The sequence below is a fragment of the Amphiura filiformis genome, chromosome 2 (genome assembly GCF_039555335.1).
Source record: "Amphiura filiformis chromosome 2, Afil_fr2py, whole genome shotgun sequence".
Classification (NCBI taxonomy): domain Eukaryota; kingdom Metazoa; phylum Echinodermata; class Ophiuroidea; order Amphilepidida; family Amphiuridae; genus Amphiura; species Amphiura filiformis.
In genome coordinates, this window is record NC_092629.1 from 62,477,503 (window position 1) to 62,503,061 (window position 25,559).

General features: G+C 36.8%; 2 protein-coding genes across 4 annotated transcripts in view; one reads left to right on the forward strand and one right to left on the reverse strand.

Moving 5' to 3' along the window:
- The window catches only part of LOC140146506 (acyloxyacyl hydrolase-like), a 31,860-nt gene extending 29,287 nt beyond the window's left edge, over nucleotides 1-2,573 (forward strand). For all 3 annotated transcript variants that reach the window (XM_072168378.1, XM_072168377.1, XM_072168376.1), the window contains exon 18: nucleotides 339-2,573. In XM_072168378.1, the coding sequence (XP_072024479.1) occupies nucleotides 339-467 (129 nt within the window). In that variant the 3' untranslated portion in view covers nucleotides 468-2,573. The remainder of the gene's footprint in view (nucleotides 1-338) is intronic.
- The window catches only part of LOC140146508 (uncharacterized), a 281,043-nt gene that overhangs the window by 150,919 nt on the left and 104,565 nt on the right, over nucleotides 1-25,559 (reverse strand). The gene's annotated exons all lie outside the window — the stretch shown is intronic.

Consider the following 25,559-nt stretch of genomic DNA (forward strand, 5'->3'; position numbering starts at 1 on the left):
CGAGGCTTCTGTTGTTCTGTCGTTCTTACCCAAAGGTCAAGATATCTCCCAATGCCCCATAATTTAGGTTAAAACAGCCTGTCTCCCACCCAAAATAAAATGACCACATATATTTTACATTTTACACTCTTTGAATGCCAAAAATCATCCTCTCACCCATTGACCCACTAAGCATTAAGGTATAAACATGTACAAACTTATTTTTAGGCCTTGTGTTTGTTTGTTTTAAAAAAATTGTTTGCCAAATGATAATACAAAAAAAAAATGTGTTTGAAATTGAGTTCCAAATATAAGCCTATTAATATATTTCTCCCTTCCTATGTCCTAATGTATTTCAGGACGCTAACTACATGACAGCCAAGCATGTATGGAAGCAGTTGGAAACCACGTACCCGGAAATCATTGGCAAGGTCAATCCAAATAATGATGCAATATATAAACAGTTTGGTGATCAAGGAGGCTACTAGTTGATGCAATATATAGACAGTTTGGTGATCAAGGAGGCTACTAGATTATGCAATATATAAACAGTTTGGTGATCAAGGTGGCTACTATGATGCAATATATAAACAGTTTAGTGATCAAGGAGGCTACTAGATGAGTCAATATATAAACAGTTTGGTGATCAAGGAGGCTATAATTTGGTTCACCTCAAGTTTGGTAGTGACGTCAATTCTTTATCACGGTTACGCCACAAGCGTGCCGACAAACCGCCCGGTACACGTGTGTACACTCAGCGCGTTTAAGGGTACATACCACAAAATAGCTTTCCATAGACTTTACGTGCAAAATAGGGGTCACGTTTTAGGCTATAAGTCGAGTTATGTCTTACTTTGAAATATATATTTGTCAGAACAATATTCTGCATAGCATATCTGAAAATGACACCATATTTTAGGTCTACTTTTTGAGAAAAATAGCGCTATATAAAAATGCCCGATTTTCCCGTGTTTACGTCCGACTGCTAACCACGTTTTGACCTCGTGTGTTCATGCGCTCATCATCGTAAACATCACTCAAATTTTCGCGTTTTCTGTTCAAATTAGTAGAGACCACATTCACAAGTTCTAGCAAAACACGATTTGCAACACTAAAATTGTTAATATTGTACCGATTTTGCACAATTTTTATGTAAAGTTGGGACTATAGTCGTGATAAACTTTTACCGGAAACCGCTTCACAGGCGGATTTAGTGGTATGCACCCTTAACTTTACGAACTCGATTAGATACTGCAGCGAGCGAAATACGCACGTACGTCACTAACGAACTTAAGTTGAACCAAATTATACTATATTTTATGATGCAATATATAAGTTTGGTGATCAAGGAGGCTACTAGACGATGCAATATATAAACAGTTTGGTGATCAAGGAGGCTATAATTTGGTTCACCTCAAGTTCGGTAGTGACGTCAATGCTTTATCACGGTTACGCTACAAGCGTGCCGACAAACTGCCCGGTACCCCGGGCCGGTACATGTGCGTTTACACTCGGCGCGTTTAACTTTACGAACTCCATAAGATACCGCAGCGTCAGCGAGCGAAATACGCATGTACGTCACTACCGAACAGAAATAATTGGCAAAGTCAATCCAAATAATGAAACAATATATAAACGGTTTGGTGATCAAGATCAAAGAGGCTACCAGCTGATCCAATCTACCAAAACACGTTTCAAAACGTAAAAAGGGGCCAAGTTAAAAAAATCTTTCCTGTGTGGCTTTTCACCCTTTTTTTAAACTTGGTCCCATTCAGTAAAGTGGTACCGTAATAACATGAAGAATGAGTCCTAATTTCTACATGCAACAATTAGGTTTAAGACAGTTCGAAAGCGGTGCAATATGACGTAGGCTATGTATTATCATAAACATTTGAAGGTTTATGTTTCATTATATTGCGTGTTCATAAAGAGTAGTAGAGTATTATATATACTTAGCAAATTGACTGTCTGTCAACCTGTTACATATTATAGGCCCTACATCTGTACATAAGGCGCAGGATCGCACAAGACGATGAAGAATTTAACAAAGTGAGTATTTGCTACTTTTGCTTAAATCAAAATACATTATAACGTCTTTACGGAAAAACTTCAATCAAGCACGAACATTAATTAATTTACTCTACAAAATGAACACTGACAACTAAGAAAACAAACAAGTAGCCTAAAGATGACTTCGTATGGGTCTTTAGAAACTTTCATAAATGGGACCAAGTTTAAAAAAGGGTGAAAAGCCACACAGGAAAGATTTTTAAACTTGGCCCCTTTTTACGTTTTGAAACGTGTTTTGGTAGATATTAATTCTTTTTTTGAGATAAAAAGATATTGCGCGGTAAGTGGTTCTTTGTAGCCATGCGAGGCGAAGTAGTTGGATATCCATATTTCGCGGTTAATGGTTCTTTGTAGCCCTGCGGGGTAAACTAGTTGGATATCCATATTTCGCGATGAGTGGTTTTTTGAAGCTTCGAGGGGCAAACTAGTTGGATATCCATATTTCGCGGTTAGCAGTTCTTTGTAGCCCTGCGGGGCAAACTTGTTGGATATCCATATTTCGCGGTTTGTGGTTCTTTGTAGCCCTGCGGGCACACTAGTTGCATATCCATATTTCGCGATGAGTGGTTTTTACAGCTTCGAGGGCAAACTAGTTGGATATCCATATTTCGCAGTTAGTGGATATTTGAAGCGTTGCGGGGCCTATGTTCGATATCCTCATTTCGCGGTTAGTGGTTTTTGAACGACCCGTAACCACCCCAATCAGCTGCATGGGGTAAAAGAATTATTTAAAAAAATAATAGGTGAACCCTATAGTTTATATATGTATTTTCCTGTCATTTCCTGCAAACCTAATAAAGATATTTTGATAATTGAAAATAGTCTTTATCATAAATCGTATTGAAAGAGTCAACAAGCGTCAGAAATTATAATTTGCCATGGAACTTCGGTCATATTTTATTTGAAATATAACTGGATGTTAGGGTCTGCATGCATGGTATGCATAGTATGATGATATACAGACACTGACCTTTCCCTAAAACTATTAAGCAGCAAGTTGTGTATCACACCCATCATGGGTTCGAACCCCTTTATTGTATTTTATTGTTAAACCTGAATAGCGTGATTACTTTTGAATGAGCGGCAGCACACATCTCCTTTTCCTCACATCTTCTCTGTAGTACAAAGCTGTCTTTTTATCTAGTGTTTAGACAATGTTTACTCAACCATTGCTATCAATGGATGTTGCCATTTTTGACGACTTCTAACTTTTGAAATGCCCAAAATGAATCAATAAAACCGTGTATAAGATATTTGCGGGGATATTTGGGCGCGATTACAAAAAATTAGAAAATAAATGGGCACTTCTGGGTTGGGTATCTATAGAGGCCCTGCATGAAATTATTGATTGGCTCCAAACAAAGAATTTGAACCGGTGTCCTTCACCGTAGTTATGGCGGAGTACAGTCCATTCAATCAAATGTTGTCATCAACCGATTTGATCGTAGTGCAGGGTTATGTGTGTGATACGAACTGTCACGGTAGATTGCAATCATGCTTTTGTTGAATGCATTTGAGTAGTCTGCCATATTTACGGGATGATACGTCACATGCAATGCCTCTATAGATTCTATAGAATTTAAGTATGATATATTTTCGATGGTAATATATTTTCACTTTCAAAGTTTGTAGTTTTCATAATTGCAATTTCTGAATATTATATAAAAGGTGGGAATAAGTCTATAAATGAAAGAGTATCGGATCATTTTGAATGTTAATAAATACGAAACGCCGGCGGTAGACACCAGCAATATCAGGGATTGCCGCGATTCTTGCAGTAGCTTTTATGAATAGAATACAATAGTGGATACAATAGCGGATACAATAGCGGAACAATAGAGCTCTCTTACGGGCAAATAAACCTCGTCGCGTTTTGCTAAATTTCACTTCTTTTTTTCATGAACTAACCGTTATTTCATTAAGTAACCGTTATTTTTAAAACTTGGCAAAACCTCGACGCGAGGTTTTTAATATATAAGCAGTTTGGTGATCAAGGAGGTTACTAGAGTATGCAATATATAAACAGTTTGGTGATCAAGCCGGTTATTAGCGTGTTGCATCTACAATCAATCTGGTGCCCAATTGATCGGGAGTATCATAACACCTGACTTAAGTCTGAAAAACTGCATATTTAGGATATGAAAAAGCTATGCAAATTTTTGAACACACTATCAGCGATTCACTAAATCAGAAAATCTAAAAAATAAAAAATCTGATTTTTGCAGATTTGTGAAGGGTGTAGGTAGGGGTACTAACATACGTGCTCTACAAGTGATAAGACCAAAGTGCTCTAATAAGAATAAGGACCCGTAACTTGACATACCAGATGGGACCATGTGGCGTAGCCAGGACATTTTTTGGGGGGGGGGGCACATTTCAGGGCGAGGTGAATTTGACAAAAAAGGTCAAAAATGGACTATAGGTACAAGGGCACGGCAAGAGTTGGCAGCTGTCCCCTTTGTCCACCCACCCCACCCTGGCTATGTCACTCCATTATTGTATCAACGAGACCTCAATGCCACTGAGGAGTGACCATTATTATGGCTCTGAGCCCTCAATGTCAAAATAATACCAAATATGTATATATTGATAGTAAAAAGAGTCATTTGTAAATAATACTGTAAATTGTGTGCTATGATAATCAGATTTCCAGCAGCCCCAGTGCATATTTTAACACAACTAGTCATTTTAAAGACCGTTTCAAGACTGAAATATTGAACTTGATGATAACCAAATTAATATTTGTGCACATTTTTGCGCACTCCGCTCACAATTTTTTACATAATTGGTAGTATTAGTGGGGGGCAGGGCTTTTTCAATTGCTTCACCACGTCTCTGAAATACTCTGCATTAAATTAAGTACATCTTTAGCACAGTTTAAAAGTTCTTTAAAACTCATTTAATGAAAGAAGCATTTTACTGATGTGCATCACCATATTTTTGTTCACCTATTGATTGTTGGTCATGTGTAGATTAATGAAAATGAATTATTATTATGTGGTGTAAGATAATCTCTGTATCGCGCCTTGAGCGCCATTAATTTGGTGGAGATGTGCGCATTAGAAATTCATATTTTTATTATTATTATTATTATTATTATTATTATTATTAATACTTTGTAAATGTAGATAATTACATAACTAATATCATATTTACCATATTGTGATGTATATTTTAGTTTTTCAAACTGAAATTAAACTGGAATGACAAGTGTTTGATGTTGTTTTTGATAGTTGAATGTACAATATATTAATTATTAAATTTGGTAAAGGTATGCATGTCTCGGTAGACAATGTTGAGAACTCTACACAAGTTATTGAGGGGTCAGTGATACAAAGAATTTTTTGCGAAAATGAGATTTTGATATCAATATTTTAGAAAAGAGGCACTTTCTAATAATATTCATTGCTCATAGAACGTAATGTGGGCTGAATAATCATAGCATCATTAAATGAGTATTTCCTGATTCGACCATTCTCTATAGTTACAGTAGATATCTACAAAAAATGCTTATTCCCAACATTTTAGTCGATTTCGAGTTATGCATTAATATGCGTATTACTTAGGCCACTGTGCTGTTATTGTGTTTCGTTATAAATGTCAAATTTGATGATATGTTTGTCAAGCGAATGATCTGCAATATATTGTTTGCAGATAAACAGTATGTAGCCATGGTAACCAGAGGTTTCCGGTGGTTGGAGGATAAGGCTGTAGATCGCGAAATGCAACTTTAAAGTCAATGGTTATAATTACATTGTTGGATATATCGTTGTAGAAAGAAGCAAATTGACTACATTATGAAACATTTCAACTACTAAAGTGTTAAAAGGCCGGTAGTTTTAACGCGGTGTGTAAACATGGTAAGTCTTTATTATGATTTAATACACGTGTTAAGTTGTATGACAATACCAGAGCAAATGAAGCATTACAAATACAAAGCATGAACTTGATATGGAGTTCATGCAATTGTTCTACATGTACGTTTAACCTTGAAAATATAAAGTATACATACGTGTAAAGCATGAATGCTGCCAACTTGTGACAATTGATTTTTTCCATATTTAAGGGGGTACTACACCCCTCGATAAATTTGTGTCTATTTTTACATTTTTCTCAAAAACTAATAACACAGTGGTAACAAAGTTAGTTATGTATATTATAGGGGCAAGGAATCCAATTACTACACTGGAATTTCAGTGACCCAAGACAAGCCGTTCGTTATTTATGATAAGAAAAGAGGTACCGCTAGAATGTACCTCATTTCCGATCATATATACTGAACCGCTTGTCTTGAGTCACTGAAATTTCAGTGTAGTAATTGGATTCCTTGCCCCAATAATAAACATAACTTTTGTTACCAGTGTGTTATTATTTTTTGAGAAAAATGCAAAAATAGTCACAAATTTACTACAGGGGTGTAGTACCCCTTAATGTTAGGAAACATAAAACTGATTTACGCATGCGCCAAATGAGAGAGACGTCTGATTGGTTGATACGGGCTAACAGAATGCCCTCTATCTGTGGTTCTGGAAAAATTATGGTAGGTTAGCAAATGACTCAAAACTAGCAAACTTGGATACTAAATAATAGTATGAAATTCATTACACGATTGAGAGAGATTCGCACCATAAGCTGTAAATAAATTTTATTAAAAGAACAGTTAAGACTACTTTTTTTTTCATTTCAACCAAGTAGTTAACTCATCCTGGAATTCAGTTTTATTGTTACTTTAAGGACGATGAACTGTATGGTCCGACCAATAACTAACAACCTCATTAATTATCCCCACTTTTTCGATATCGAAAGGGGGTTTGGGTATCACGAGAAGTTCAAATATTTTGCACTCATATGTGATACAATGTGATAAAATCGGACCATTCTCCTTAAAAGCTTTCAAAATGGCCAGCGACTGGTACATTTTAAGCTACCTCCCGACAACAAAGTCATTTTGAGTAAAAATATGTGACCGTCCACGGCGAATGAGCCGTAAATTTTGTTTTATTTCGTGTTTAAAAAATAAACATCATAAACTTAAAAATGGTATATCATTTGACTTCAAACGATATCCAGAAGCGGAGTTATGGTTAGTTAAACTTTGCTCCTTCAACAAAATTATAGCTTTTTTCGTTTCTAAGTGTGTCTCTTTTTCCACATTGCTGGCAATAAATATCAAACAGTCATAATTGGCGGTCATTTCAAATCATCCCCAAGTCAACGAGGTTTAAGAAGGTTCTCTCATTGTTAATTGTTGGTTATGCATACCTATACAAATAACCCACCACTTGAAAAGGATTTAGCAAAAGCAAACAAAGACCAGAGTTATTAAAAGTTCTATAGCCATCTAAGGTAGAAGCTTATTATCCACTTCAATAATAGGATTATTGATTGGTGTTGTGACTATCAAAATAAGACAGATGTCGCCGCCAGCTTTAGTGACCGATGAATACGACCTTCGTACACATTTTACACCATAGCTCAGAATACAATTTAGGGAATTTACGGCTCGTTTGTGCTGCCGGGTCACATATGATTAAAAGATGCCTATCCCTCTTTTCGTCGATTTTGTAATCGTGATATGCACACTTCCATTCATACAATAAGGGAAAACCCAGATAGTGCGGCATAATGGTGAAGCATAGCAAAATAATTGTTAAATTTTGGTGAAAAGTGTGAAATTTGGCTCAGATGTAGTATTCAGTCTGGCGAACAATTCTAGGGGGAGGGCCAAAAATATTTTGTCCAATATGGCCGCCATAGAGGTCATCGAACTTTATACAGGGAAAAATTCAAAGGTCAAGGTTAGACATATACAGGGCTCAAATGCTTATAACTTAATAACCGTAAATCACAGATAGGTCAAACTATACTTTTTCTGGATCATTGTGACCAGGAGAACACGTTGGCATGGTTTATAACTCAATTTGAACAACTTCCCCCTAGAATTGTTCACCAGACTAAATATATTTGTGTATATTCTCAGTCATCCAGGTAAATAAAATATCAAGTTGATTTTATTAAAATCTAGTCTATTGACTGGCGACGTTTCACATCCTATCCTGGATGCTTCCTCAAGCCGTCTGATTTTTCGGCGGCGATTGGTCAGTGACCCGTGACGGGGTCACAGAACTGAGTTCAGAGCCATCTCTGAACAGAGGAGGAGGTCTGCGCCACAACTTGGCAGGGGCCTACAGTTCAGCTATCCAAAAGATCCCTCGACGTCTCAGTTCTGTGACCCCGTCACGGGTCACTGACCAATCGCCGCCGAAAAATCAGACGGCTTGAGGAAGCATCCAGGATAGGATGTGAAACGTCGCCAGTCAATAAATAGTAAGTCCAGTTGACTAGATTTTAATTAAATCAACTTGATACCAGACTAAATACTACATCTGAGCAAAAATTCACAAAATTTTAACAATGGTTTCACCATTCTACAGCACTAAGAAGGTAAGGCAGTAAAAATCCTTTATTTATAGTGTGCATAATAACATTATCAGTCAGCTCTACATTTAGGCTGTGTAATTCCAGGGCATGATGAAATCATATGGGTTATCTTAGAGAAATTCCCACAGGCAGTATTGTAATGTAAAATGGAAATGTCTATTAATATTTAGATGGGCGTTTCCAGTTTATTAGTAATTATAAAAGCTAGATTCAACAAGAATGAATCAAGTTACAATGAAAAATACAGTGGATAATGTTTGCTCAAAAATAAAGCAATTCGCAACCAAGATATCTATATCTGAGGTCCTAGGATTTGGGTTGACTGCCACTGCTCTACATTAGTTTTCAGACTACAGTGACGCTGTCCACTGTCAAAGAACATTTTTCGTCAGGCTTTTCTCCTTGGTTACCCTCACCCCCCCCCCTCCCCTCCGAAATAAATATCTTCACAACATTCCTTCTATTTGGGGGAAAAAATTCAAAATTTTCCGATCACCCAGTAAAATATTTCACTCCCCCTGTCTCCGCTCCCTCCACCGTTCCCAAATTAATAACCCCTGGTGCCGTGTCTTGCTGTGGCGGATCAAGAGCAGTCAGAGAGTCTAATTTGAGAAAATGCATGGGTGCGTGGGAGAAGGGATGTGACCTCCTCAGAAGTGAGGAGCGTTTGCAGAATGAAGACGTTATTCAAGCCATTTGGTGAACTTGGCACTTTTATTGTGTAAGTTATTGCTTTAAACATAAATTGTTGAGTGTCCAAAGCAGAAGCGAAAAGGGCATCAACTTTATGCATATACGCTAGGGGTATATCAACCTTAAGTTGGCAAATTTTGCAAACTGAAGGCCCAATTGAAGCCATTTGGTGAACGATTTTTACACTAATAATACTGTGTAAATTTTGTTGTCAGAAAAATTTTCTGTGGTAGACTTTTTCAGATATTTTAAGGACAAAAAAATAAATGAATATAGCTTTATATTCTTGCAAAGATCACGGTATACACTAAATTTACTGAAGGCCTAATAGTTCTAGCTTAAAACATTAAGTATACGGGTGTCCAAAACAGAAGCGAAAATGAACACTTGTTTATCCACGTGCACATGATACAGGGGCAACTGGGTGTCTGGGGGGAATGTTCCCCGTGAGAAGTTGGAAAATTGTTCAAAATCATAGTTCAATTCAAGCCATTTGGTTGAAGATTTTGACAATATTATTGTGCAAATTGTTTGGTAGAAAAGGTTAGAAAATGCGTGAAAATGAAGTTATTGATTAAAACACAAAGTGTACGGGTGTCCAAAACAGGGGCGAAAACGGACAATCTAGTCTTGCACGAGCAAAGGAAGAACTGAGAAATATGGGTGTTTTTCGCTGATAATTTAAAATTTATGCAGGCACCACTGATCAGTGTCAACCACAGATACAGCGGATGAGAAATATTACTTGCCACCTTATATGACCAGGTGTATGAGGGAAATATGGGAATTTTGTAAAAAAATATTTGTCAAAACATCAAGGCATTAACATATGTTATTGTTACGATAAAGCTCAACTAGATATTGCTTTCATGCAACTTTGTTCAGTAATTTTGTAGATCTAGAAAGCTGAGGGTTGGCGCCTAGATAGCTGTTAACCTCCTTTTTGAAGCTGGTCCGTTTCACAATTCATGGAATGTGAGGCGGATGTGCATTCCATGTGCGTGCTAAAAATGGAGTGAAGGACCGCTCAAGACTACAACAAGGTTAGATCTTGGAATTTGAACTGCGAGGTCGTGTGATCTAACTGAGCGGCGAAGACGAGGGTCAATCTGGAGCTGGTCAGGAAGTAGTGGGCAAAGTAACTCAGGAACATTCCCATTGAACATTCGATGGAACAAAATAGAGGCACCGACTGCTCTACGGTGGGCCAAATGGTGAATTTGAAGAGAGGAAAGTTCTTCCCCAGGGAGATCTATGATGCGGATGGCACGCCTCTGAATTACATCTAGTTTTGACAGTGATGTAGGAGTTGCTCCATCCCGTGCCGTGCTAGGATACTACATCATAGATCTGACCATAGTCACCATACTCTTATAAATTATGGTCCTCTGAGCAGGTACCAGGATCGGCACCAGGTAGGGTGCAGCACGGCGGAGGAGACCAGTGCGCTGGGCTGCTGTTTTTGTCATCTTGGTTATAACAGAGTTCCACACCAGATACATTGTTAATGCATATGCACATTGGTGCAAAGCAATGATTATGCACATATCAAATGCAACCCCGGCCCCTGGGGACCCGCGGATGGCCGGGTCGTGGGCCGTGGATTTTGGGTTTAAAAGTTCAAGTCCCGGGTAAACACCTGGTCAGTCCCGGACCTAGCCGAGCAAGACTCTCAGCCACTCCCCGGCCCTCCCGGGGCGAATATCTGATGCAAACCGATGCAATCCCCGGGTATTCCTCAGCCCAAGTTCCCGGCCCTGAGCATCGGATATAGGCCTGGATCTTAATATGGTTTTAATATCGCGGCAATCTTGTCATGCGGGCTCAAATTTCGGCAGGTATGTCTTCAATGGATTGCCGAGCTCTGGACATGCTGCGTGGAGGATTCAAACGCTTCAAATATATAGGCCTATAGGCCTACATTGTGTGTTCCATAATTTTGCAAATACGTCAGTTACTCACCTTGTTGCGGAACATCTAAAAACGATAAACGAAATTAGGCTACCTAGATTCTCGTCGATATAGCGCAGCCGCAGAGCAGCGTAATTCTTTCCTTTCCTTCCTATGTATATATATTGGGTGTAGGTCTACTTGCTTTACTGTTTGAGTATCAACGCACGGGCTTCAACGTGCACAGTTTACATATGGGCATGGAATCAGAAAAATTTATCTACCCCTTTATTTTGCCACAGTTTTGCAGTACGACAGCAACTTAGCTCACATCCGGTAATTTTTACCGGCGTGACCTTTGCTGTTACGTAACGTAATGTTGAAAATCAGGTGGCAAATACAGTTTTTCAGAAAACATCAAAAAAATGGAATACACGAGTGGTTTCTCCCTTCATATCCATATTGAGCCCATAGATCAGATATGAAACATGAGTATAAGGCAAACAGTAACGTGTAAAAGTCCAATTATTGTGGAGAAAATGAATGTTTATTGTGCGCGAAGTAGCCTAAAATTGTTTTTTTTAAATGCATGTCACGATCACCAAAATGGTTATATCTGCAACTATGAGCCAACGCCGGTCGTATGCTTTTCTGTAATGATAGATATTAGCTAACTTGAGCTTGTATTAAATTTTCAGCGAAAATGATTGGTGGAACAATCGAGTCGTAGGTTGGAAAGTTGCTTTCAAAACGGCTTCCCCTCGCAATCGTGCGTGACCATAAGTGACCAGTGTCAGCATGAAAATTAACAGCCGGCCTTGTCCATATAATCGATTAATAATTGTCAGGATCGTCCAGTTGACTACAGTGATATTTATTTATTCATACAAAATACTGCCCTGTCATACAAAATATCGAAGTCAATATAAAACGTAATTTCAAGCCATTTGACTGAACTTACAAACAGTTTATAAAAGATTATTGTTGAACGAGACACTGAATTAGAAATAACATTGCAAAAGGTACGAGAATAAGTTAGCAGGTTGTGATGGTCTAGTGGCTAAGTCCGTGCCTGAAGTGCGTGAGGTCGGAAGTTCGAACCCTACCATAGCGGGTTTTTTTGTTGAAAATATTTATGATATTAGTAAACAACTTTCAGGAAGGGTTTCTGATCATTTGAAGCAGAAATAATGAGGTAAAATGAAAGAAAGCTTTTTTTAAATCTTGACCGCTTGTGGTGTTCTATTGAAGATAATTAAAGTTACTCTAGACAACGAAACGCTGATTCCAATTATGTGTATGTCTGGGTATGGTGTAAGAACGGTGTAAAAATTACAAATAATATTATGCCAAAATATCAGGTTTGAAATTCGTAAATTATGGCTGATTTTTTAATATTTTTTAATATGTAGGCCTACGCATAAAGAAAAACATTGCAAACGTGTTGCATAGAAATATTTTTAATTGATCATAATACTGACGGGCCTACACCATAGGCCTAACAGAACAAGAGAGAAAAAAAAATCGAATTGCTGTAGGATTCGAACCTTCAACCTCTCGCACTTCAAACCACGGCGTCAACCACTAGACCATCACAACCTGCTGTAACATACTCGTATCTTTTGCAATCTTATTTCTCATTCAGGGACTCGATCAACAATAATATTTTTAAAACTGCTTTTAAGTTCAGTCAAATGAGGTGATATTACTTTTTATATTGACTTCAATATTTTGTAAGTCAATGCAGTATTTTACTTGAATAAAGAAATATCACTTGAGTCAACTGGACGATTCTGACGATTATTATTCGATATAATGACAAGGCCGGCTGCTATTTTGCTAGTGACACTTGTCACTAACGGGACACGCACGATTGAGACACGGGCCGTTTTGAGAGTAACTTTCCAACCTACGACTCGATTGTTCCACCAATCATTTTCGCTGAAAATTTAATACAAGCTCAAGTTAGTTAATATCTATCATTACAGAAAAGCATAAGACCGGCGTTTGCTCATAGTTGTAGATATAACCATTTTGGTGATCGTGACATGCAATTTTTCTCATTTTCCCGGCCACTTTGGACATGTTCAAGCTTCTTTATTTTCAATATTATTCAACTTTTACTCGTTTTTTGTTCTTTGCACAAATGTTTGGTATCTTATCCGTGATCATGGTACACAATTTAAGCAAAAAACGACCCGTGTCTCCCATTTCTGGAGCTATTTCGCTAAAACATGTTTGCCGGCCAAATTTTCAACATTTAGTTACGTAACCCGTGTTCACCAACCCGTAAAAATTTTCTATCGAACAAAAGAGGTCACGAAGTTGCCGTCGTACTGTTTGGGGTATATTTCAGTGATTTTGGTGTATCAATGGGTGGGTTTTAAGTGGAGACTAATGCGCCCAACTGGATGCCCATTTAAGACCAAAATGTTGCTGAGTATGTAAGGAACTGAGAAAGGAAATAATATAGGCTGAGACCATTTCATGGTTCAGCAAAAACGCTGCTTAATCCGACACGGCGTAAGTTCGATTATGAACACACGTATAGTTATTAGTTAGAAGGAAACTAGATCCATGTTTCAGATTCGGACTGAGTGTTTTTCATATTCGAACTATATTGAAGTGTGTCTCACATTTTCTTACAACTGTGGTCACAAACTTCTAAGACTTGGCACAAGTCAAAGCATTCAAACTATTGAGCATAGACGAATCCAACATAATTCAGTCGGCCGTTACTGGGTCCCGTCTGCACAAAACTGGTGTTGTTATTGTCCAATTGGGTGGAATAAATCCGCTTAAATATCGATGTTGAATTGTATTGTGTTGTAAACTTTCATCATTCTTAATTGTCTTCGTGTAACACGGGTGATGGAATGCAGTTAAATATCCCCGTCAAGGCCACATCATTTCACATTTTAGGTGGAATAGACCTAAAGGGGTACCCAGCTATGGCTGCCATTGAGGTGTCTTTGGATTTGATTGTCACTGCATACGGAAAATGCCCTGATAGCACATGTTTTTTGACCCTATTTCCAAAAATAGACCAAATGTTAGAATTTTATTTTTATTGCCAGCTTTGGGTTTTTTTTTTTCAAATGAAATCTTTAATCACGATACTAGTCTTATGTTTTCTTTTCTTTCTTTCTTTCTTTCTTTCTTTCTTTCTTTCTTTCTTTCTTTCTTTCTTTCTTTCTTTCTTTCTTTCTTTCTTTCTTCTTCCTTCCTTCCTTCCTTCCTTCCTTCCTTCCTTCCTTCCTTCCTTCCTTCCTTCCTTCCTTCCTTCCTTCCTTCCTTCCTTCCTTTCTTTCTTTCTTTCTTTCTTTCTTTCTTGTCCTTTCGAGACCAATGCTTAATAATGGAAAAGTTACTGGATTCATTGCCATTCAATATGGATTTGGTCCGCTTGTCAGTTAGTTCAGGGTTCAAACTTTTTAACAAGAGTTTGGGTTCCTTCTGCGTAGGCCAGGCGGCGAATGGCATGATAGAGCCGGCAACTTGTGAAACCGCCCGGCCGTATGGCATTTTCCATATACTCGGTTAGTTTTGTGGGGTTCATTATCGAATCCCAACGGTTTTAGCTTGTATTTATATTATTTATTAATATAGGCCTATTTGTTTGTGATATTTCAAGCGTTTTAAAATTTCAAAATAATCCCATTCAATTACACGGTTGACGATGAAAATTTACTGAATTTAGAGAATGCAATGCGACCACCACCTGGCGTAAGCAATAGTAATATGTGGGTCACTCCATATCAAATCAAGGAGGCGCCCCACCTGACCCCCTCAGATTTGCTTTATATTTTAGTCATATGTTGTACCTGTAAAAATATTAAAAACCTGCAAATTTGAGGTCTGTAGCTCTTACGGATTTTCTGTGGCAGCCATTTAAAGTTGGAGTAGGGGGTCTAAATTTGGACCCAAAAGTTGCCCTTTAAATAAATTTCATCTTTGGGCGTTTGTGCCTTCTTTATAAAAAGAAAGAGAGGTCTGAAACTTTGCATACACACTAACTGCATGCCCAATTTGTCAAAAAATAAAAAATAAAAAAATTCTGTAATTGCGCGTTGTGTCACGGGCTCATTAAATATGCAAGAAAAAATGTAATGTTTTGTAAACTGGCAAGTTTAGCCCCCCTAAATTCACATTTTTTGTCAGATTAATTATTTTTGTTGTCACCGATGCTATATATAGGATAAATACAATGCATACCCAAAAATTGGGGTCACAACTCATTTACATTTCGAACAGCGCCCTCACGAAGATGGAATTTATTGCACATTCAACATTTTCAGGGGGCCCAAAGTCGATGTGGTCCACCTTCAAAGTTTATAAAACTTCACTTTTATATAACTACAAGTCTTAAATTACAACTTTGCTAAGTCCCAGTAATTGTATAGGTTGACTTCATATAAAATGACAAGCCCAAAGTTAACCATTTTCTTATGATTGCATGTAGTGCAAAAAGGGTGCAAATGTGCCGAATTCGGAAGGTTGAAAGTCAAATTGACCCCAATATTGAAAATAAAATGGAAATAAAAGTAAATAGGGCCAATAACTATGCATCTAGTCATTTATTTTCAATATTGTGGCCATTTTGACTTTTAAACCTTCCGAATTCGGCACATTTGCAGTACATGCAATCATAAGAAAACGGTCAACTTTAGGCTTGTCGTTTTATATGAAGTCAATCTATAAAATTAATGGGATTGAGCAAAGTTGCAATTCAAGACTAGTAGTCATATAAAAGTGTTGTTTTATAAATTTTGAAGGTTGACCACATCGACTTTGGGCCCCATGAAAATGTTGAATTTGCAATAAATTTCATCTTCGTTAGGGCGCTGTTCGAAATGTAAATGAGTTGTGACCCCAATTTTTTGGGTATGCATTGTATTTATCCTATATATAGCATCGGTGACAACAAAAATAATTAATCTGACAAAAATGTGAATTTAGGGGGCTAAACTTGCCAGTTTACAAAACATCTTTGTGAGGGCGCTGCACTCCAACTTTAAATGGCTACCATAGAAAATCTGTATATATTGAAAACGAAATGGAAATACAAGTAAATAGGGCCAATAACTACTCATCTAATCATTTATTTTTAATATTGTGGCCAATTTGACTTTCAAGCCTTCCGAATTCGGCACATTTGCACTACATGCAATCATAAGAAAATGGTCAACTTTGGGCTTGTCATTTTATATGAAGTCAACCTATACAATTACTGGGACTTAGCAAAGTTGTAATTTAAGACTAGTAGTTGTATAAAAGTGATGTTTTATAAATTTTGAAGGTGGACCACATCGACTTTGGGCCCCCTGAAAATGTTGAATTTGCAATAAATTTCATCTTCGTGAGGGCGCTGTTCGAAATGTAAATGAGTTGTGACCCCAATTTGTTGGGTATGCATTGTATTTATCCTATATATAGCATCGGTGAAAACAAAAAATAATTAATCTGACAAAAATGTGAATTTAGGGGGCTAAACTTGCCAGTTTACAAAACATTACATTTTTTTTCTTGCATATTTAATGACCCCGTGACACAACGCGCAATTACAGAATTTTTTTATTTTTTATTTTTTGACAAATTGGGCATGCAGTTAGTATGTACACAAAGTTTCAGACCTCTCTCTCTTTTTATAAAGAAGGCACAGCCTCCCAAAGATGAAATTTATTTAAAGGGCAACTTTTGGGTCCAAATTTAGACCCCCCTACTCTAACTTCAAATGGCTGCCACAGAAAATCCGTAAGAGATACAGACCTCAAATTTGCAGGTTTTTAATATTTTTACAGGTACAACATATGACTTAAATATAAAGCAAATCTGAGGGGGTCAGGTGGGGCGCCTCCTTGATTTCATATGGAGTGACCCATGTACGATGCATACAAGGGACTTTCCCTTCTTATTTTATTTCCATTGTATATACTCGTACAATTCACCTGAATACACACGAAAACAACTGAACTGATTCAGGGATCATATGCCATGTTTAAAAATATAAGTTGATTTTTTTTTGATCAAAGTTAAGTTGCTTGAACTAAGGCAAAGCTCGCCTGGAAGAGATAATGATTTCTCCACAGTTTCCCCTTTGGTTAAATGGTTACGATCTAGAAACACCGAAGACCAAAATTATATTTTACTTAAGGTTAGCCGAGAGTTTTTCATGCGCTTGATTTCAGAGGGGCGTAAGTTCATAACAGAAACAGCCATGCAGAAAATGAACAAGCGTACTGGAACGTAGGCCTACTTACAATACAATATCGATCCACGGTCAAGACATGAAACTTGGCTTAGCTCGTGCCCGGAGCTCGTGAGTCGGGGTGGGGTTGTCATAAGTGGCGGCATGCCGGGGGGGCACAAGCCGTTTTCGGCAATTTTCATAAGGATTTTATAAATTTTAAAATTGATTGGGGGCACTTCGTCAAGCTACGCCCTGGAAAATGTGTTGATTTTGAATTTATAGCCTTGATATCTTTGATGAAATAAATCAATGCTGCTATTCCCCTGATTACAATGTAAAGTAAGCTACAACAATAACACCAACAACAATATCAAAAAGCAATTAGTTGCAAATCGAATTTGGGAAGAATCTTCAACAAGACAGACTTAGCACTAGGCCTACACATTTCTGAATTATATAAAGTGAAAAACAATCAATCACGATTCACTGCAGTCAGCGAATCAATCAAATAAAACTAAAAAGAAAGGAGCAAGAAAGAATAAAGAAATAGTGAAAAGAGAAAGAAAGAGAGAGAGAGAAAGAAAAGAACGAAAAAGAAAGAAATGAAAAAAATGAAAAATGAAAAGGAGAAAGAAAAGAGGAAAGAAAGGAAGTAAAAATGAGAAAAGAGACAAAAAAAAAGAAAATTCAGCCTCACGGGGACTCGAACCCACAAAAATGGTTCATAACAGATTCCCAGTCCAACGTTCTATCCACTCGGCCATACATCAGCTTACGCAATTGCTTGTTCTCGAAGCGGATATATTACTATAATTTTATGCAATTAATTTGATTACAATCGCGTCCGCACAATGGCTCTTAGAATAAACACGCATGTCGGCGCTAAAATTTTGAACGAACTGATGGAGGAAAAACCTCGTTTTTGGCAATACTAGCTTCAATTTGGAGTGAAAATCAAATGGGATAGCAATTGGCAGAATGTTGAGAAATAATGTAGGTATTCAGATGTCTAAATTAACGTCCCGTAATCAAGATATCGATAATTTCACAAAACAGTTTTTTCTCAGGCAAGATTCTCGAAAATGTTTCCCAAAAACGGGCTTTTAAAATTTAATCGGTACTGTATTTGGTTCTTCCCCATGGCAACATTATTTCTTTAATCGATTTGTAGTACAATACAAAAAGAAGAAAACAATCACTTGGCGTGGTTTTATACAGGGTGCACATTTGAAAAAAACGTCATGGAACGCGTTTTTGATCTTGTGAACATGGTGCGTAAAACGGCTTTAAACGAAGGATTTTCAAATTTATTCTAAAAATTTGTATAAATACACAAGAAAAATGTTAAGGTACATCCAATGCACCAACATTTCACTTGCTGCGATATTTGATTACTGAGAAAACTCTGTTTTAGAGAACAACTTTATACGTCTTTTATACGTTTTTTATACGTTTCTTTGTATAACCTTAAGGGATCTGGAATGAGCGTTTTAAGCGTTTCGACAGTATTTTTTGTGGGACATGAGAGCACATAAGACATATCGAATTGCATTTTGAATACGCAGAATGTCTTTCTGATATCAAATAATTTTCAGTTTTTGAAATTCACGATATAATACAAATTTTATGACAAATTATTAAAATTATCACATTTTTGATATATAACAGTTCTCGAAGTAAATTTTATTAATCTAATGATATATTCTTCAAGTGTATGTAGCTGGGAGGAAAAGCCGACGATCAGTTGAAAATGTTGACCTTTCATATTGAAGATATGAATTTTTTCCCAAAAAAGACCTAATTTTTGTTGGTGTTTTGGGAAAAAAATCCATATCTTCAATACGAAAGGTCAACATTTTCAATTGATCGTCGGCTTTTCATCCCACCTACATACACTTTAAGTATAAATCATCAGATTTATAAAGTTTACTTCGAGTACTGTTAAATATCAAAGATATAAATTTTTAATGATTTGCCATAAAATGTGTATTACATTGCTAATTTCAAAAAATCAAAATTATTTGATATCTTCGTATTCAGAATGCAATTCGATATGTCTGATGTGCTATAATGTCCCACAATAAAAACTGCCCAAACGTTCATACCCCATCCCTTAAGTTGGCTCGGGGATGCACAATTAACACAAAGGCAGAGCAAAGGGGTCTATAATTCAAAAGCAAATGAATTATTATTGAATGCACTGGATAATAATACGATTTGTACTGCACATACAACTTCTGACATATCAACATTAGCATTAAATAACAGGTTATGAGAATCTTTATATAGTGATACTTAATCAAAAATGGCTTGTTGATTGATTGACCGATCGATTGATTGATTGACGGACTGACTGAATGATTGATTGATTGATCGATTGAATAATTTGGTGATTGATTAAAAATTACTGATTGATTAATTGATTGATTAACCGATTGATTGATTGTATAATTGATTGATTGATTAACTGATTAATTGATTAACTGATTGATTGATTGATCGATTTACTGGTTGGTTTATTGATTGATTGTTTGCTAGGGCCCGCGAGCTATGGCCCGGGGGAAGAGGCCCAGTAGGGGCCAGAGTGGGCCCCCAGAAGCTCGTATAAGGTTTTGTTTTTAAACATTATTTTTATGCGACATTTCGTTTCATTAAAATCCACCAAAACACGTTTCAAAACGTAAAAAGGGGCCAAGTTTAAAAAATCTTTCCTGTGTGGCTTTTCACCCTTTTTTAAACTTGGTCCCATTCAGTAAAGTGGTACCGTAATAACATGAAGAATGAGTCCTAATTTCTACATGCAACAATTAGGTTTAAGACTGTTCGAAAGCGGTGCAATATGACGTAGGCTATGTATTATCAAAAACATTTGAAGGTTTATGTTTCATTATATTGCGTGTTCATAAAGAGTAGTAGAGTATTATATATGGTCAATTCCAGCGAAAGCGGGACAAAATTCTCTCTATGTTAACTTTCCACTTTAAAATGTCATTAATAAAGGAAATCACGTTATTGATGGAGCATATCATGTCACGTCCAATGTGCTCTCTTTGTGCATATAGGCCTTTACTAGCAAGTCATACCAGGGGACAAGTTATGATAGCTTAAATGAATTGGCGTTACCCACGAATTCAAAGATAAAGCACCATATATGTCATTGAATGTCCTTCAATCAAAATGAAATTATTACCGTTAGAAAGACGTTTGCATGATCTCTCATCATATGTAAAACGATTGAATTCCACCAAAGTTTGTGGACTCTAGAGGCCATTAAGTCAATTTGGCTAATAATTTTGTTACCCGCGTATCAAAAATAAAATGATCGTTCTGAAAAATGTTAAGTGAATATGCCATAAATGACTATATCATGAAACGAAGTTTCGTTCTATAATTATGAGGGCCAAGTGATTATTTTATGCAAATACGTTTTACCCATAAAATTCCATAAAATCAAATTTGACGTTACCCACGTATCAACTGTTACCCACGAGTCCAGCAAATATAATTGCCATAACTTAAATTAACATTTAATGACTTTGGACACTGAATTTAGTTTGACAAGCGCTTAAAATTGTAAATCGTAAAAAAACTTTCACCGCTTTAAAAAAGAATCTACGACGGTTTAAACTTTTGTTACCCACGAATCCCGAATAGATGCTAACCTTGAAAAATAAGGAGATTGTTTATTTTAAGTTTAAATCAGCACATATTCAAGCCGTGGGTATGCTATAATTTTGACAGTACTTACAGTTTATACACCTAAGAAACACAAACCCCAAACGGTACTATAGTACTTATAGCTTTACCCACGAATTCGGCGTTACCCACGAATCCAAGGATTTTCTCGTAAATTATATGTTTCTTATGCATCTTAACATTTTGAAAACATGCGAAATAGGTTCCAAAACAGTCCTGTTTAATAGCGTCCTCTTGAAGGTATACTGAAGCTGTATCATGAAGTTTTGATTGATTATCCTAAATTATCATTTTTTGGGTAAATGCAATTGGTTAGAGAAACGGGAATCATTGAAACACAGTGGAGGAATAACCGCATGGTGGTTTCCAACCTTCTGTAATATTTTCTATTTTGCCGCTTACCAATACATACCTTCAAATATGTGTTACCCACGAACATTTTGGTTACCCACGAATCCCTACTTAATTTATAGTTAACAATGTATTGATAGTGTTTTAGTTCATAGGAACTGTCAAACACGAGTTAATAGAATATTGCTGCATGAAAATATGGAATGATTTTACTAAAATAATAATATAAAAATGTTTGCTCTGTCTATTTGAATTTGGCAACTTCATTATTCTCAAAAATTTTATACCCAAAATGCCATAATGATCCATTCTAAATATTCCATGTAGTCTGTATTTTGATCAAAATTCATTTTAGTGCCATTGCAGCCTGAATTATTGACATACGGAAAAGTATTTTTATTTTTATTAAAAAAATTACTAGGAATTGCTATTCTCCAGACGCTGTTACCCACGAATCCATCCGAGATCCTCATCCTGCGACGAGATACAAAATCTAACTTTATATTTATATGAAGCATTTATTCTAATCTTTCGAAATAATACAGTAATGTTAAATGACAGCCACTTTGGAAAGAGTTCGAAGAATTGACACAATCTAAACTGTACACCTGGTTCTTTCTTAAAATTTGTAATAACCAAAATATTTCTTTGTAGATATATGTAATAAAATTCTATTTTACGTTCAAAGTCTTCACCGATTTCTAGTGTATATGAGTCACACATAAAATATTGAAAGATATTAAAGAAAGTGAAGTTTTATGGCGTACAACAGGTGAAAAATTCGTGGGTAACATGCATATGCGCATTTAACACTTTATTTGGTCTAGCAAGAAAAGTTTTTTTTCAATCCGATGGCACTTCCACCTGATGATTCACTAGACATGATCGTCTCATTTGATAAGTCTAGAATTGAAAAGGAAAACATTTTCAAAATGGCCCACAGAGAGAATTTTGGCCCGCTTTGGCTGGAATTGACCATATACTTAGCAAATTGACTGTCTGTCAACCTGTTACATATTATAGGCCCTACATCTGTACATAAGGCGCAGGATCGCACAAGACGATGAAGAATTTAACAAAGTGAGTATTTGCTACTTTTGCTTAAATCAAAATACATTATAACGTCTTTACGGAAAAACTTCAATCAAGCACGAACATTAATTCATTTACTCTACAAAATGAACAATGACAACTAAGAAAACAAACAAGTAGCCTAAAGATGACTTCGTATGGGTCTTTAGAAACTTTCATAAATGGGACCAAGTTTAAAAAAGGGTGAAAAGCCACACAGGAAAGATTTTTTAAACTTGGCCCCTTTTTACGTTTTGAAACGTGTTTTGGTGGATATTAATTCTTTTTTTGAGGAAAAAAGATTGCGCGGTAAGTGGTTCTTTGTAGCCATGCGAGGCGAAGTAGTTGGATATCCATATTTCGCGGTTAATGGTTCTTTGTAGCCCTGCGGGGAAAACTAGTTGGATATCCATATTTCGCGATGAGTGGTTTTTGAAGCTTCGAGGGCAAACTAGTTGGATATCCATATTTCGCGGTTAGCAGTTCTTTGTAGCCCTGCAGGGCAAACTTGTTGGATATCCATATTTCGCGGTTTGTGGTTCTTTGTAGCCCTGCAGGGCAAACTAGTTGGATATCCATATTTCGCGATGAGTGGTTTTTTATAGCTTCGAGGGGCAAACTAGTTGGATATCCATATTTCGCGGTTAGCAGTTTTTGTAGCCCTGAGGGGGGGCCTATGTTCGATATCCTCATTTCGCGGTTAGTGGTTTTTAAACGACCCGTAACCACCCCAATCAGCTGCATGGGGTAAAAGAATTATTAAAAAAATAATAGCTGAACCCTATAGTTCAGCCAGGGACTGGAAACGACATATTGATGACTATATATAGAGTGTATTCAATAAACCCAAGCGGAACGAGAGCGGCTAAGTAACCGCTATCCGAACCATAAAAACATGCATTATCAGACAACGAGTGTTCCATTTTCTCACGTTGTACACACGTCAGTCGAATTTGGCGGTTGGTTTGTCAGCCCTCCAAGTTATAACATCGTTCACTTTGTGTTGAACATTTTATGTGGGCCGCACTGTAATAACATAAAGATCATTCTGATCAGTGTGATGATATCATTTCAAGAGGTCACTTCCCGATTAACATGATTAAGCTAAACAGCCTATGTGGAAGAATTTTATGCATGAGCATTGAGCAACCACATCAATGATGTAGTAATGAATACCCTCTATTGTTATCGGATTAATTTTTACGACCTTCGATTACATGGGAGTAGCAACGAGAACACGGTGTTTGATTTCACTCACCTAATAGATCAATATTGACCTTCATCCAGCAAGGATCAGCCAAGCACTACAGTGGCCAAGCACGAAAGGTTTCTTGTTATCTCTTCAAGTATTTTTACCTTAGGTCTATAATCATAATACAGGCCTAAATCCCGGGCCTAAATTAAGTGTACTGTTCGAGTAGGAGGATTTGTTTGATATTATTCTTAATCTTGATTTTGAATAATATTATAGTACCTGTTTGTTTCCATATATCGGTTATTAAAATTACAATTCACCACACACACATTCCAGTTTGCGAGAGGTTTATAATGAATAAATGAATAGGTGTTATTATTTCGAATTATACTAATTTAGGGAGAGTGTTTTAGGATTTTGTTAGAAAAGGGATGATTGTTGATCATGTTTATTTTATTGTTGTATGTATTTTCCTGTCATTTCCTGCAAATCTAATAAAGATATTTTGATAATTGAAAATAGTCTGTATCATAAATCGTAGAGGTTGAAAGAGTCAACAAGCGTCAGAAATTATAATTCGCCATGTAACTTCGGTCATATTTTATTTGAAATATAACTGGATGTTAGGGTCTGCATGCATGGTATGCATAGTATGATGATATACAGACACTGACCTTTCCCTAAAACTAGTTCCGCCATTAAATTGGTCACTGATCCGGCATCATATTAACGCTCTACACAACAGGCGAGTATCAATAAGTGACCACACTACAGTCATGTGTAAGGCCAGTCATGTGTAAAGTGGTACCATTGTACTCATGTATCCCAAATGTGTGATTGTGTGGGTCTGAAGACTATAAGGAGGCTTTAGCTTGCAATCATCTTTACCACCCACCTGACGATAGGCGTTTCATTTAAATAAATTGAATGCTCTTGGTGATCGATTACGCATTAGAAGGCTGTATGAAGGCTGCCATGTCCAGTCCATATATCTATATTACACTATAAATAATGGTAATCGCTACACGTATACATGTAAGTATAAGTATAGGCCTATAAAGGTTGTTTTTAAGAAATTTCCATTTAATTTTATTTTAAGAAGGAGATTGGTATAGAAATAGTGGCGTACCCAAAGAGTGGAGGGGTTGGGGAGGGCAGATTCACCTCTGTGAGAAGTCTTGGGAGGGAGGAGGAGGAAGAGGGAGGAGGGATATGGAGAATGAGTGAGGGCTGGAGGAAGGGAGAAATAAAAAGATATAATAAAGACAAGTAGATAAATAGAAATATATGGAAAATGATGGGAATTAATGAGAGAGGGAGGGTGAGAGGGAACAATGAGAGCGAGGGAGTGATAAAGTGTAGGCCTAGGAAAGAATAAGTACAGAGAAGGGAAAAGAAAGGAATGATGAATACATTTAATAATAATTATTAGGCCTATATAATAACTAAACACATAACAGCACTGGGCAGCCATTCGACGATGTCAATGCCTTTATTCGTTACGTAATTAAAACGCCCAGTCAGATGTATTTCACACCTACCAAACACAACTCACCCAATTTCGCAAATTGGACGTTGAATGTACACTCTCATGAATATTGATTGGCAACATTTCCAATATGTCAGCGCTCTAATCGGAAACAATAGAACAATAGACCCTGCAGAGCGTTGATCACACCCGTCATGGGTTCGAACCCCTTTATTGTATTTTATTGTTAAACCTGAATAGCGTGATTACTTTTGAATGAGCGGCAGCACACATATTTTGTTTGAGGATAGCTGGATCTATCTCCTTTTCCTCACATCTTCTCTGTAGTACAAAGCTGTCTTTTTATCTAGTGTTTAGACAATGTTTACTCAACCATTGCTATCAATGGATGTTGCCATTTTTCACCACTTCTAACTTTTGAAATGCCCAAAATGAATCAATAAAACCGTGTATAAGATATTTGCAGGGATATTTGGGCGCGATTACAAAAAATT